The sequence below is a fragment of the Colletotrichum phormii genome, assembly GCF_030913505.1.
Source record: "Colletotrichum phormii strain CBS 102054 chromosome Unknown BDP81scaffold_25, whole genome shotgun sequence".
Classification (NCBI taxonomy): domain Eukaryota; kingdom Fungi; phylum Ascomycota; class Sordariomycetes; order Glomerellales; family Glomerellaceae; genus Colletotrichum; species Colletotrichum phormii.
The window spans coordinates 571,832-584,078 of NW_026851467.1; the positions used below are offsets into that span (position 1 = coordinate 571,832).

The following is a 12,247-nucleotide window of genomic DNA, read 5'->3' on the forward strand; positions in this document are numbered from 1 at the left end:
GGCCTTGTATATGGAGTTCATGGCCCTCAGCGGTCATCCGGGCGCGAGTAGTTCTGAGGGCTGGTGTATCACTATGCTGATGTGCCTCTTGAAGCCCGATCCCTGTAAGAGGTATGATTCCTATGAGCGGCTTCAAGTGATGGACTGCTGCATTATAGAGGCAACTTGGATGAGGATTGGAGCAGCGACAAAGATGCCTCATATCTTGTGAGGGTCTAAGCACGCCTTGTGCAAGGCTTTCAGGTATAGAAGAGCGTGAAGGCACTGGAATATTGGCAGTGAGTACATGTATATTGAGGCGGTTGAGAGCCATACGGGATGTGTTCCTCCTTCTCAATTAGTAAAGTACCTAATCAATGCTTCCCCTGCGTCGATACATGTAGTAACTTGATTATCAGAGTAAGCCCCGCCGCTACGCCCATTTTGTGTGATAATAACTCCCGCTATGCCATAACTAATGGTTTGCCCATCCAAGAAGTGGTCTTTGAAGACAGATACGCAAGGCGACAGCAGAAATTGATCGTAAAGCAGTCCGCCGGCTCAGATGATCATTGTCTCCCACTCTTTGACTTCATCAGTCTGCTCGGGAATAGTCTGCAACTTTCGCTTCATCTTTGACTTTCTGCCCGGATCCGATACCGCTGTATTCACGCTCTCAACCGGAATTGCCGTTGGTTGCCGAGCATTACCGTCGTCGGAGTAAGGACTTTCGCTCCTGGAGCGTTCCGCTGACGAAGGACGGCCGTGACTGCTAGAGACCGCCTGATCGAGAGCTCTTGCCATTTCTGTAGGTGAAGGAAGCCTCTCATACCACCTAATAGGGGTGGTCTCCGTGGCCGAAGGGGAGGCCCGACGATCTGTGGGCGACTGGTCGCTGCTACTGGACCCGCTTGAACTTCTGGTACTTAGGCGACCTCTATCGTCGAAAGGGTTAATGAAGTTTCCCATGGTGGTGTTCTTTCGGATAACGTCAGAGTTTCCCTCTTCGAGTTCGATCTCTTCCCATCTTTCAAGCTCCATTCCTTCCCTTCGCTCTCCGCTGATGTGGCGACCCATGGCGTTGCCAGTCCTCTTGACCCGTCGCAAGAGGTTGGTCAACTTGTCGACGATGTCGAAGCCGCATTTGGAAGAGATAGCTAGGGCTAAAGCGATGGGCCAGAAGATTAAGATGGCAGGAAGCCACAAGAGCAGCAAGATCTTGTTATGCAGTCTTCTAGCTGAGTTCTCGTACCACTTGGGAAGAAAACGACACCTGTTGAGGAAGGCGTAGAATACAACCGCCGCAATAGTGTAGACAACGCATGCAGCCGCTATAATTATCGTGTTTCTCATGTTGCAATCGTCCTCTCGTATGCCGGCGCTGAGGCCAGCACCAGGGCTTGGGACGAGAGGAGTAGGAGCCATTTTTGTTAGGGCGAGGAAGGAGTATTTGTGCTGGATGATAATAGCTTCCGTGGTATTTTGAGGCCTCAGTATCTATTTTCTGGTTGATGTATATTCCTGGTGGGATAATCGGAAGAGAGAGATTGGAGTTGAGAAGTGACGTTGAGAAGGAGATGTTGCGGGTATAATCTGGCCACGTTGGACCGGAAGACGAGAGAGATTTATATAGGTTACAATATGTCTATCTACGAGTACTTTTTATATGGCCCCAGGCCATGGTTCAATCGGAGATAGGTTGTTGATCCGTCGGTGCTGTGAAGTTAGATTTCACCTCTTTGGTCAACATCCGCTTCGGCGCTTGATATTGCACACCCGTCCTGAACCGCAACCTAAACATGACAGGCCGGTGGGCGGAATGTATCCAGACTGCCCGAGTTTGATAAATCCAGGAACAGGACTTTCGAGCTTTCCGACAAAGACACTAGCAAAACGATGCCTCCTTTCCACCGGTTGAACTCAGTAGGGTTCATGTTCGGGCGTGATGCTGGAGCGTATAAGAGGCATCCCACCGCTCTCCCCTTTTTCAGTCCATCCAGGTTAGTAAGCCTCAAAGCGGTACACAACTCATGTGTTAGCCTGCGGTTTTCCTTTGGAGCCTTGCAAGGTGATAGGACTGATGCACGATCAACGGAGCTCGGGTACGTAAAGTAGTAAGGTAGGGAACGAGCTCTCTCCCAAGGGGATACGAATGAGAAAAAGGCCCATCACGACTGAGATTTCTTGCCCGAGTGCTCAGGAATAGCCGAAACTCGGTGCAATAGGCTTATATGGCCCGATCCAAGTGATGCAGGTGACATGGAGGTGACTGGCATCACCTGGAGAGTATTATTACTAGCACTGACAACACCGAACGATTAATTCGACGACTTGGGTTGACTAAGGTAAACTTGCAAACTCTTATACTGAGTACATTGAATATGCTCATTGGCTCCAGATAACGTGACTGCGATAGCCTCAGCTTCTAATCCAGACAATTTCTCAGCTTGAGTCAGCGTAGCCTATTGCTCCAGAGGAGCATACGGTTTCTGCTCAACCATCATGCCCTTATACATCTTCCGCACCTGAGCCGCCGCCAACTCATTCTCAATCGCCACGATCTCTGCCGCAGTCAGCTTCCGTCCGAGCAACGGCTCCTTCTCCTAGATCTCAGAGACTCTCTTACATTGACAAGGCATCTTCTCCGCAGCGCGGTACTCAGCAGAGCATACATCACCGAGAGCGATCTCTCCGTCAACGTCCTCGATTTCCTCGCAACACAGGAGTCCAAAGCTCCAGCACAGAGCAAGAGGCCAAAAGGCGACGGTGAACACGCCCAGCTGGATATTGACCAGCGTATCGATAGCCTTGGGGGAGATACACGGCTCATACCAGTGGTTGCCGGAGTGCTCATCCGAAACCGACTCTGCAGCGACATTTGCGGCGCCCTCTGACACCGTTCCCTGTCCCGCCCACTTGATATCGTAGGCCTGACTAGCGAGATAGAGCAAACCGCAGAATTTATACGTTGCCGACCCTAAGGGTGATACCCATTGCGAGATCCATGGGACCTTTCTCTGAGGGTTCGACGTGTCTCGTAAAGTAGATAAAGGCCATCGCGCTGATGAAAATGAGGACGGCGTAAGTTTGGATAATAATAATCTCCGCCTTCACGGTAAGCCAGGAGAAGGTGGAGTTTGATGGTTGACGTTGAGAGTCCATGCCGGATGACAATTGCTTCTCTTCGTCGTAGTCTGTCGATTCGCGGCCGGTCTGCTCGCCGGAGGCTTGGACGATGTCGAGATAGTTGGTGTAGAAGGAACTGACATTTCTCATGGGGCGGGAAGTAGCTGCCCGAATGGAAGCCATTGATGTAGCCATTGTAATTTGTGACACGGTGTGACGGATAATATTCTGCAGTAAAGAGGTAAGATAAAGGAAGTTATTCTCGTTGCTTGTGATACGGACCTGTGTTTGATGGATTGGGATGCTGGAGATGAGAATGGAAGGCTAGGTCGACGATGGGGATATGGACGCGGTGCTTAATATCACAGGAAGAAAAGATCGGAGACAGACTTTTGCACATTCTCGAGGACCTCTCTGGCAGCACGCGCTACCACAGCATCGTGAAAAGTCAATAGGAGACGGAGATCAGAAGACCCTTGGAAACAGAACCCTTACTGGGACGGATTGCCACCGTCCCATTATTATGTCTATGGTATTATACAGTACTGGTACAGGATATCAGGCGATTGTGATCGCAAAGATTTCCCCTCAACTCCATGAAAAGCTCAACGTGGTATCGTGGTGCCACAGGTAAGAAAAAGTATGTGCGTGAATCGAAATGACAGCTCCCAAAAGCCCCCAAAGCAGCCCCCAAAAGTCAACCCGAATGGAAACGAAAAGCTTTCTCCTCCCTGCAGTGATGCCATACCCTTCCAGCCGGTGCCTTTAATCCACATCGTCCAGGCTGGTGTCGGATGCATTGCCCGAGTCACCCTCGCTGACCTTCCACGATGCCATCTCCGCTACTGGCACACGCCCTCGCAGCCACCGCAGAGTAGTGTCCGTACCCCGTTCAAGAACATTCCACCTAGGAACTCTGAAGCGGTTGCCAGCGACCTCTAGACGCTTGAGCCCGCCAGTGCCACCTAGAAGGCCAAGTCTCGGGTTCAAGTGTGCAATGTCGTTATTACCAGCATCGACAACCTCCATGCCCTTGATGGTGTCTGGGTCGAGCTCGATCAAATGATTGTTCGCTGCCAAAAATACGACGAGCCGGGGGAAAACAGAGCGCAAATCAGGCGGGAGCGCAGTAATGCGATTCAATGAAACGTCCATCTTCTCCAGCTGCGGAGCGACCAAATGCGTAGTCAATGGCGATAGGCTGGTGATATGGTTGCTGACAAGGTTCAGCTCACGCAGTGCTGGAAGATCAAGCTCCTCCGTCAAGTAAGATTCGCCAACCAGTTGGTTATGTGCAAGAGACAGGGCGGCAAGAGAATCAGCGAAGAAGGATAGAGAGTTCGGGAAGCAGGTGAAAAGGTTGTGATGCAGCTGGATCTCAATGACCTTATTGTCGGCCGCAACCTTAGAGCACATCACAGGGTGCAAAGAAGCTGACTTGGTATTTGATCGGTCCAGGACACCTTGCTTGACGGGCCACGTCTCATTGGCTAGCGTTTGCGAACGCGCTCGTGCCGGTGATGTCGGCGAAGAGGTGGGAGGGGTAGCAAAGTCATCCTCGTCCGAGTGGTTATCACGAACTGAAGCTTCGGCTGCAGGCGCGGCAGTGGTACCTGGGTGAATATCATGGGGTTCGTCAAGGTGTGTCTCGTCTAGCACAGCAGTATCCTCGTCCTTGAATGGCGGAGGCGGTTCAAGCCTGCCGGCCAGGACTTCCTTTAGCTCTTCCGTGGTAGCAGAGACAAACTTCTTATCGCGCAACGGGTTGCCAGCCAGGCGAATCATGGTCAAGTTGTCCATTCTGCTAATTTCGGGCGGTACCACGCGAATGTCATTGGCAGAAAAGTCGACATGCCTAAGCTTCTCGAGAGCGGTGAAACCTTTGGGGAATTCAGGAATGGCGTTTTCGTCGGCGTTCAAGGTCATGAGACTAGACCAGGAGCTGACATCGGGTAGCTCTTGCATGCGGTTCATCGAGATGATGAGTTGATGGACAACGGGCAGGCTGATGACTGATCCTGAAGGTACCAAGCGTGTCAACTGGTTGCATGATAGGTCGAGCATCTGAAGGTTCGGAAGGGACTCGGCTCCATCTTCAATCAGCGTGCCTGTGAGCTTGTTCTTCTTCACCAGCAATTCCGTCAGTGGGAGCTTGGACAAACTCGCAAAAGGCAGTGATTCGAAGCTATTCTCGCTCAAGTTAAGAACGCGCAGCCTGGATAGACTTTCGATGCCAGGAGGAAGCGATGATACGTTATTTCCGTGAAGGTCAAAGATTTCGAGGTTCTCGAGGTTGGAGAAAATGGGATCGAGAGGTCCGTAAAGAAGATTGTTGGCGAGCTTCAAGTCTCGGAGGGCCTTGACCTGGGTGATGACTTCGAGGCAGTTGTTTGCAAGGCGATTTTGCGACTGCTTCTGTTAGTCAAGTTTGACACTCAGGGTCGCATGGTTGGCTTACCAAGTTTAGCGATGTGAGCAGAGGAAGCTGTCTCAACCCCATCGGCAAGGAGATTAACGAGTTACCGTGCAAGTCCATCGCCTCCAAGCCGCCAAAGATGTTGCCATTCGAGTCTTCATCCTGTGCCATTTCCTCTGCTGTGATATCAGGGAAAATGGTGTCATCGATGGTCTCCAGCTCGTTATCCGCAGCTACGAAGCGAGTCAGATCGACAGTCTCAGCCCATGAGCCATCATAAGTGCCCATAGACTCTGAGTCGTACATCTTGAGAACCTCGACCGGAATCTCCTTGAGGCCCATGGCTGCGATGTTGAGTCTGCCACTGCTGCGGGCAGTGCCGAGCCGCTGCTGAATAACCTTCTTCTGGGAGTTCTCCGATCTCTTGGTGTTGAACGGGTCTTGCGTCACAGCGATGCCAAAGTCGAAGCCGTCGTCCTGTGGGATAATCGGAGGTTCAGGCTGGGCTGGCACAGAAGAATCCGTGACCGGCGCTGCGCTTGGAGCTGACGAGGCCTCCGCAGCTTGTCTGTCTGCAGCGCGCTTGGCGGTCCGGGCCTTGGCAATCTGTTCCCGCAGAGCATTGGAGGACTTTGTCGCAGCAGTTTCGCCAGATTCGTCGGTATCTTTCGAGGCAGCAGGGGCCGGAGCACCAATCTTTGACGGTCCGGGCCTTCGTAGAGATCCATAAGACTTGGACGGTGTCAGTTTCTTGGGCTGAGGCGAAGCAACGGACGCTGGAGCTGGCTGGGTCATTGTTGGCAGGGAAGGCTTTTTGTAGAGTCCTTGGACCGAGGCGCGGGGCTTCAGAGGGCGAGCAGCAAGCGTCTTTGCTCCAGCCTTGGGCGGTGGTGCCATGATGCCAGTTGGTCTCGTTGGGCTGGGGCTCTGGCTGACTGGTATCGCTGAAGTAGTCGACAGACCGGAAGGTGAAGATTGGGGGGTAGCTCTCATCGATGGTGCTCGGAGGGAACGGATGCTAGATACACGGCGGGCAGGGGTACCCTCAACGGCGTCCAAAGGCCGATACGCGTTCGCAGCCGGTCGAGCGTTGGCGAAAGGGTTCTCTTCAGCACCAGAGCTCGAGCTTGGTCTGCTATGCCGGGACGTAGGCCGCATGGAGCCATCGGAAGTGTAGCTTGAACCAGGTCTCGAGTGGCCACTGCCGGCGCGTGAACGGGGTCGCATGGTGCCATCTGGGTCGAAGAACGTCGAGGTTTTCTTGCTGAGAGAAGGGGAGGATTGCAGTTGCTGAAGGGTCTCGATTGTTCGTTCGGAAAGGGACGGACGGGGCTTGAAGGGAGTCGTCCTCAGGGTGTCAAAGTCTGGTAGATCAGGCTCGGCATCATCGTCGGCAACTTGTGGGCTGCTCGTGTCTTTCGTCAAGGTAATCGGATCACCGAGGCGACTCGAGCTTGGGGTAGCAACATTGTCCTCTGATGGGCTTCGCGTAACGCTTGTCGAACGCGGAGTGAATGATCGTTGGGGTTCTTCTGGAGGTGTAGGGGGTTTCTGGATTGTCGATTCCTTTGGTTGCAATCGAGGCAAGCTTTTGGAAGATCTCAGTGCAGTAGTCGGGGCTCTCAGCTCTGTCTTTCTCGTAGTTGGAGGCTGGATTTCGCGTTTCGGTCTTGTAGCGATGGCACGAGGTTCAGGTTGCTTGAGAGAAGCGGCTGGGGCCAATTGGTCTCGCGAAGCAGCTGGGCGGAGGCGAGGATTCCTTATACTCGAGTTCAGTCCTTCTCGCGATGGGGATGGTCGAACAGCGGGAGCTGGAGCGGGAGCTGGAGCTGTCGTTCTTGGGAGAGGCAGACGGGACATGCGAGGAATCCCACTAGGCCTCCCAGGTGCCTGTTTCTCATCCATTGTGGCGGATATGGTATGTGTCCTACAGCTCTGAGAGCATGAAGAAGGCCGAAAAGGTGCTTCCTGAACGCTCGGGAGCGTGGAATAAGAAAAAGTTTGGGGGAATATTCTTGTGGAAATATCGAAGTCTGCGCACTGACGGTCGGCAATGGTCTAGCGTTACTTTGGCGCGTGGGAAGCTGTTCCGTTTGCTCCTAAACGGGTCGGGAACTAACGAAGGTAATTTCAAGTTGAGATGACGCAACGTCGCGGTTTCTCGTGTGCAAACGGCAGCTCGTCGGTTCGCATTCGAGTACTTAGCTATTGATGGTCGAGTTCAAGTCAGCTTTCGGATCGCGTTTGTAGTTTGCATACAAAAGAGACAGACAAGTGAGGAAAGCAAACAACAGCAAACCTACCAGAATGTCCTCTCCCGTCGCAACGGACATTGGATGGACCCTCTCGACCTGGGGCCTTGTCAGGCGAGTGATGAATCGGAAATCTGCAAGAGAACAGACAATAATGACCAGGGGGTGAATTCTTGGGATCGACAAGGATGGTCGATTTGACCAATTTCCCGGCACGAGGAACGACGTTCCCGGCGCCTGCATCCCCGGCCAATTGCAGCCCATCGCAGCATCTTCGGCTGCTGACATAAGGCCCCTCTTCTTCGCTCCTTTGGGACTCGCTTAGCTCTAGCGCCAACAGTCAGCAACGGTTCCTGCATGTCTCGACTTTGTTTCTCCCAAAACTCCACTACCGATTGAGGAGCAGGAATTCAAAAATCAAGCCAAAAGACAGGGGAAAATGAGCCGGAAAAAGGATGGCGTGTTTGCTGCTGATGCCCAACGTTGATAAGGCTCATGTAAAATATGTGAACCGTGAAGGTGAGAGGATGGGTGAGCTGCTTTCTGCCGATGATAAGGCAGGTAGGATGAAAAGCTGAACATCGGCTTACCTCTCTTCTTCACCCTTTTTTGGTAGATTTATTTCCTTTTCTGCTGTTTTTGGGCTTTTTGATGGTTTTCTTTCGATCTGGACCGCTGTTACCCCACGGAAGGACATCTGCTTGATCGAAAGTTAGTCTCTTGGATTTAATCTGATGAAACCTGAGATGAGGGAAGAAGCCAGTTTCACAGCGTCCGCGGCAGCCGGTAAGCCCGGACGAACGAACCCGGACAGTCAGGGAAGCCCCTGGTCCTTTCAGTCTGGAGTTGAGGCCGTCCACGGTCCAGTGACAGCAACTCTTTCGTCCCGTCCCTCAAAAGCTTCAGGGGTGGCAGGGACTCTCCCCCGCGCAGTGATATTAGAGAATTTGTTAAGGCGGTTCAGATCTTGCGTCGGCCGTTCGATCCGTGGTCCAACATCATCTGCTTTCGTCCCGAGTTGCGATGTTGGACTCCATTTAGCCGATCCAATTCGGCAGAGAAGGCATACCGGATGACGCAAGGAATAAGAGGAGAAAGAAAGAATGAGATGACTTACAAGTCCTCCTGCCGCCCTCCTCCTCGGCCGGGAGCTCCGGGCTCGAGCTAGTGGTCGTAGCCCGGTTCACAGGGGCAAAGCCACATCATCATCGGCTGCTTTGCCGCGATCCAGGCGTCCCTCGAATCGTAGACCTGGTTGCGGAGGTCTCTTCGCATGACACACCGGTTGCAGGTGCGAGAATCCTCGCGGGCGCCGATGTGCTCGAAGAAGAACTGTCCGAGGAGCCACTTCCCACAGGTACCACACCACTGCATGTAGTCGAACTTCCCAGGACGTCCTCCAAGAGATCTCTCATTGCTCAGGAACAGAGGGTCTGTCGGAAACCAGGGAACCCAGCCCGGTACGCCCCAACTAGGGCCAATGAGGATCTTTTCGGTGGCCCAGAAGCCGGGGGGAAGGACGGCTGGGCGGTTGGTGATGTCGATGAAGACTCTCACCAGGCCGGAGGCGACCGCAGGTTCGTAGGGGAGCTCTGCGGGGGGGTCGTAGCGCAGAAGCCGTCCGTTGATGCTATCCCAGTCACACATGTCGACACCCAATCGCCTCATTCGGTCAAACTGCCATTGTTCCGTTATAGGGTATAGTTGGTCGCCAGCAAGGACGTGCACTTTTGGGACCTGTTTTCGAGGAAACTTTAGGCTGAAGTAATCTCTTGAAGAGTGTCTCACTTACACGCGGATAACTCATCATTGATGCTGCTGCTGCTGCCGATGCTACTGCTGATGATGATGATGAGCGGCTGTTGAAGGGGTGTATCGATGTTGTGAGATGGGCCGAGATGGTTCTCAAGGCTACCGGTAAACCATTGGGGGATTGGATAGACGAAGAGAGAGATTCCAGGAAAAACAAAATGTTCGACACCGGAGCACCTAAAATCATGGGAGGGGGTAAGGTCCTGGCATGGCATATATTCTTTACCTGCTGTGGTCATCTGAGTCGGCTTTCCCCAGGGGACAGCTCTTGCTATGGTTGCCATGTAGCCCGGGCATCTATCATGCCGTTGGTCACTCCATGCTGTTCAAATCTCGTACATTTCTGAGAGAATACGCACTACCGGGTAATGATATCTGAAAGGACGAATGTCCTTCGCCTTCTTTTAGGGCATATGGCCATGTTGAAAGATCTAATCTGAAAGGGCCATGATGAATGGCCTGTTTGGTTTGAGAAGAAGTGGTCAAGAAGATGAAGAAAATACCAAAACGAAACGAGATGATTCAAAAGGGGAACATCTCCAACTCCAGGCCTCATTGAACCTTCGAGATCCAGCTGACTTCAACACAATCGTTGGGCGGAAGTCTGTTGTCAACGGACAACTTCAACAGTGAAGAAGGGATCAAAGGATTGGCCTCAATCATTAGAGGATCAAAGAGTCGAGGAAGCACAAGATGCCAAGATGGAAAGTTTTGCATGGTTGTTCGAGCATCTTCTGAAGCTTGAAGGAAACGTAGGAACAGACTAGTGACATCTACGAAGCGTCTGACGGTATCGCAGCACGAGGCATTTGATAATACAAAGCACTTGTTCTGGTTGAATAGCCAGCCAGAGATGGCGAAGATTAACGCAAACGAGAGGAACGAACAATCTTGCTGACACCCGGAAAGGACGACTACTGAATGTAGAGTCCAGATAGGCCATCGCCACGAAAGGCGTCAATGAGACTTCTGTACGCGACACAAAAGCCGCTTCACGAGGCGACGACTGCCCTGGATATTAGCAGTACTTTTAGCGCCGTCATCATACCCAGTCAACAGACGCCAAAATCAGCATCACTAGCGTAAGGAACGTGTTGCAGAAAGAAGACGAGTATGCTCATTGAATTCCATAGGGGTATCATAGACTATCAGGCAAAGCCCTGTCTAGTTACGTTTGCGTCAGACTGCTTCCTCCTTTCGTAAAGAGCAAAACTCCATCATAACCTCGCAATGTTCCAAGCCAAGAGAAAAATAGCGTGTGAAATAGCGACTTGTGGGCGCGCCTTAGACATTATCACGCTGTACGAAACAAGTGTCCACGAAGGATCGACCAGAAAATCCGCCCTCTTTCACGACAGCGACCCCGCATTGGACGACAGCTTCGGGTGCGAAAGCCTGTTTCAAATCGAGCGATGTCAGCAATCATTTCGGCCGCAGCCGCACCTCCCATTGCTGGTGTGGATAGGTTTCTGGGGCGAGTCCGAGTCGAGATCCTTTTAGGCCCGGTTCCGGTGATAGCTTGCGGGTGATAGCTGTCGTGTGGAGTATAGGTAGGCCGCATCGCAGAAGCGAAATTCCATGTCGGGTTGAAAATCGGGCTGAACTTCGTGGTGGGAAATGAAGTAATTGAAAGAACGCCGCATCGAGGGTTTTGCAAGGAGCAGTTGATCTTCGTAAAGCGTTCGGGAAGAGACCGTGGTATGATCGTGGCTTCGTCAATTGCTTTGGCTTCGACTGGAATCAACCAAAGAACAAGGAAATCTGCATCTTTGAGGTCTAAGAAACGGAGAATCAGGAACGATGAACATCGGCACGGCACCTTCGGGAGCAATCCCAGGACTGTCGCTTACCTCAGCTCACAGAAGCGGAATCGCGGTATTTGGCGTCTTTCCAGCTTCATAGATATTCGATTGCAGGACCGCTCAGCTCGAGCCGAAAGAAGGAAGGCTGCCAGACTGAAGTTGCGGGACGCCGTTCCTCACAACGACGGAGCCGGTTCCGGAGGGCGTTCGCTCGCCGGGGGACGTGATGTTGAGGGGGCTGGTGTACGGAATCTGCGCCGCGGCCATCAGGCGCTGGGTATGTTCGTACATGGAGAGGGTGTAAGCGTCCATGCTGCCCGAGAACTGCCGGGTCGTCGAGGTAGAAGTAGTCGAAGTCGACGAGTTCGTGGTAGTCGAAGCGGGACGGGGGATTTGCGAAGACATCTTGGGAAGTTTATTCTGCAAGTTTAAACCGTTTAAGGGCAGCGTACGACTCAAGCAACTGGCAATGAGAATGTGTCCTGGATAAGGTATTTATAAATGCAGATCTCCTTTTCCCGCAAAACCCCGTGGCTGCGGACTGCCCGTGTGTGCCACTTGACTTGACCCAGCCCGCCCCGGCTCGCCCTTCAATGATCACTCCACTGCCAGATTGAAACCTTGTCCAACTTTCCAGTCTCCAGGGACCTCAGAAAAACCTGATCCGGCGCTGGAAAGGATGGGGTGGTGAGCAGCGCCCAATAACCGCATGCATGTTCCCTGTCTAGTGTCACGCGGGCACCCTCAGGCGAAGGGGGGAAAACCAGGCCGTCTGCGCCATTCCCCCTCCTTCAGGTCTGGTCAGTCGTTTGCGTTCCCGCCCTCTTGTCTCTCTTTTTCGCGTCTTCGCCCTGGAAACG

At 52.6% G+C, this 12,247-nt stretch overlaps 5 protein-coding genes across 5 annotated transcripts; all 5 read right to left on the minus strand.

Moving 5' to 3' along the window:
* Nucleotides 1-540: 540 nt before the first annotated feature.
* On the minus strand, nt 541-1,404 carry BDP81DRAFT_453892 (uncharacterized protein; the record flags this gene model as incomplete). Its single annotated transcript, XM_060592875.1, has 1 exon — nt 541-1,404. One exon carries the CDS (start codon nt 1,402-1,404, stop codon nt 541-543), a length of 864 nt encoding a protein of 287 aa, XP_060440281.1.
* A 1,037-nt stretch (nt 1,405-2,441) lies between these two features.
* Nucleotides 2,442-3,300, minus strand: BDP81DRAFT_398790 (uncharacterized protein; the record flags this gene model as incomplete). Its single annotated transcript, XM_060588503.1, has 3 exons — nt 2,442-2,582; nt 2,652-2,909; nt 2,956-3,300. 3 exons carry the CDS (start codon nt 3,298-3,300, stop codon nt 2,442-2,444), a joined length of 744 nt encoding a protein of 247 aa, XP_060440282.1.
* A 570-nt stretch (nt 3,301-3,870) lies between these two features.
* BDP81DRAFT_330257 (leucine rich repeat family protein) lies at nt 3,871-7,426 on the minus strand (the record flags this gene model as incomplete). Its single annotated transcript, XM_060585386.1, has 2 exons — nt 3,871-5,514; nt 5,564-7,426. 2 exons carry the CDS (start codon nt 7,424-7,426, stop codon nt 3,871-3,873), a joined length of 3,507 nt encoding a protein of 1,168 aa, XP_060440283.1.
* Nucleotides 7,427-8,937: 1,511 nt separating this feature from the next.
* BDP81DRAFT_501945 (uncharacterized protein) lies at nt 8,938-9,772 on the minus strand (the record flags this gene model as incomplete). Its single annotated transcript, XM_060595549.1, has 2 exons — nt 8,938-9,510; nt 9,566-9,772. 2 exons carry the CDS (start codon nt 9,770-9,772, stop codon nt 8,938-8,940), a joined length of 780 nt encoding a protein of 259 aa, XP_060440284.1.
* Nucleotides 9,773-10,703: 931 nt separating this feature from the next.
* BDP81DRAFT_113250 (uncharacterized protein) lies at nt 10,704-11,643 on the minus strand. The gene is made up of 2 exons (XM_060581504.1): nt 11,446-11,643; nt 10,704-11,313 (listed from the first exon to the last, which is right to left on the minus strand). The coding sequence occupies exons 1-2, from the start codon at nt 11,483-11,485 to the stop codon at nt 10,880-10,882; spliced, it is 474 nt and encodes a 157-aa protein (XP_060440285.1). The 5' UTR covers nt 11,486-11,643; the 3' UTR covers nt 10,704-10,879.
* Nucleotides 11,644-12,247: the final 604 nt, after the last annotated feature.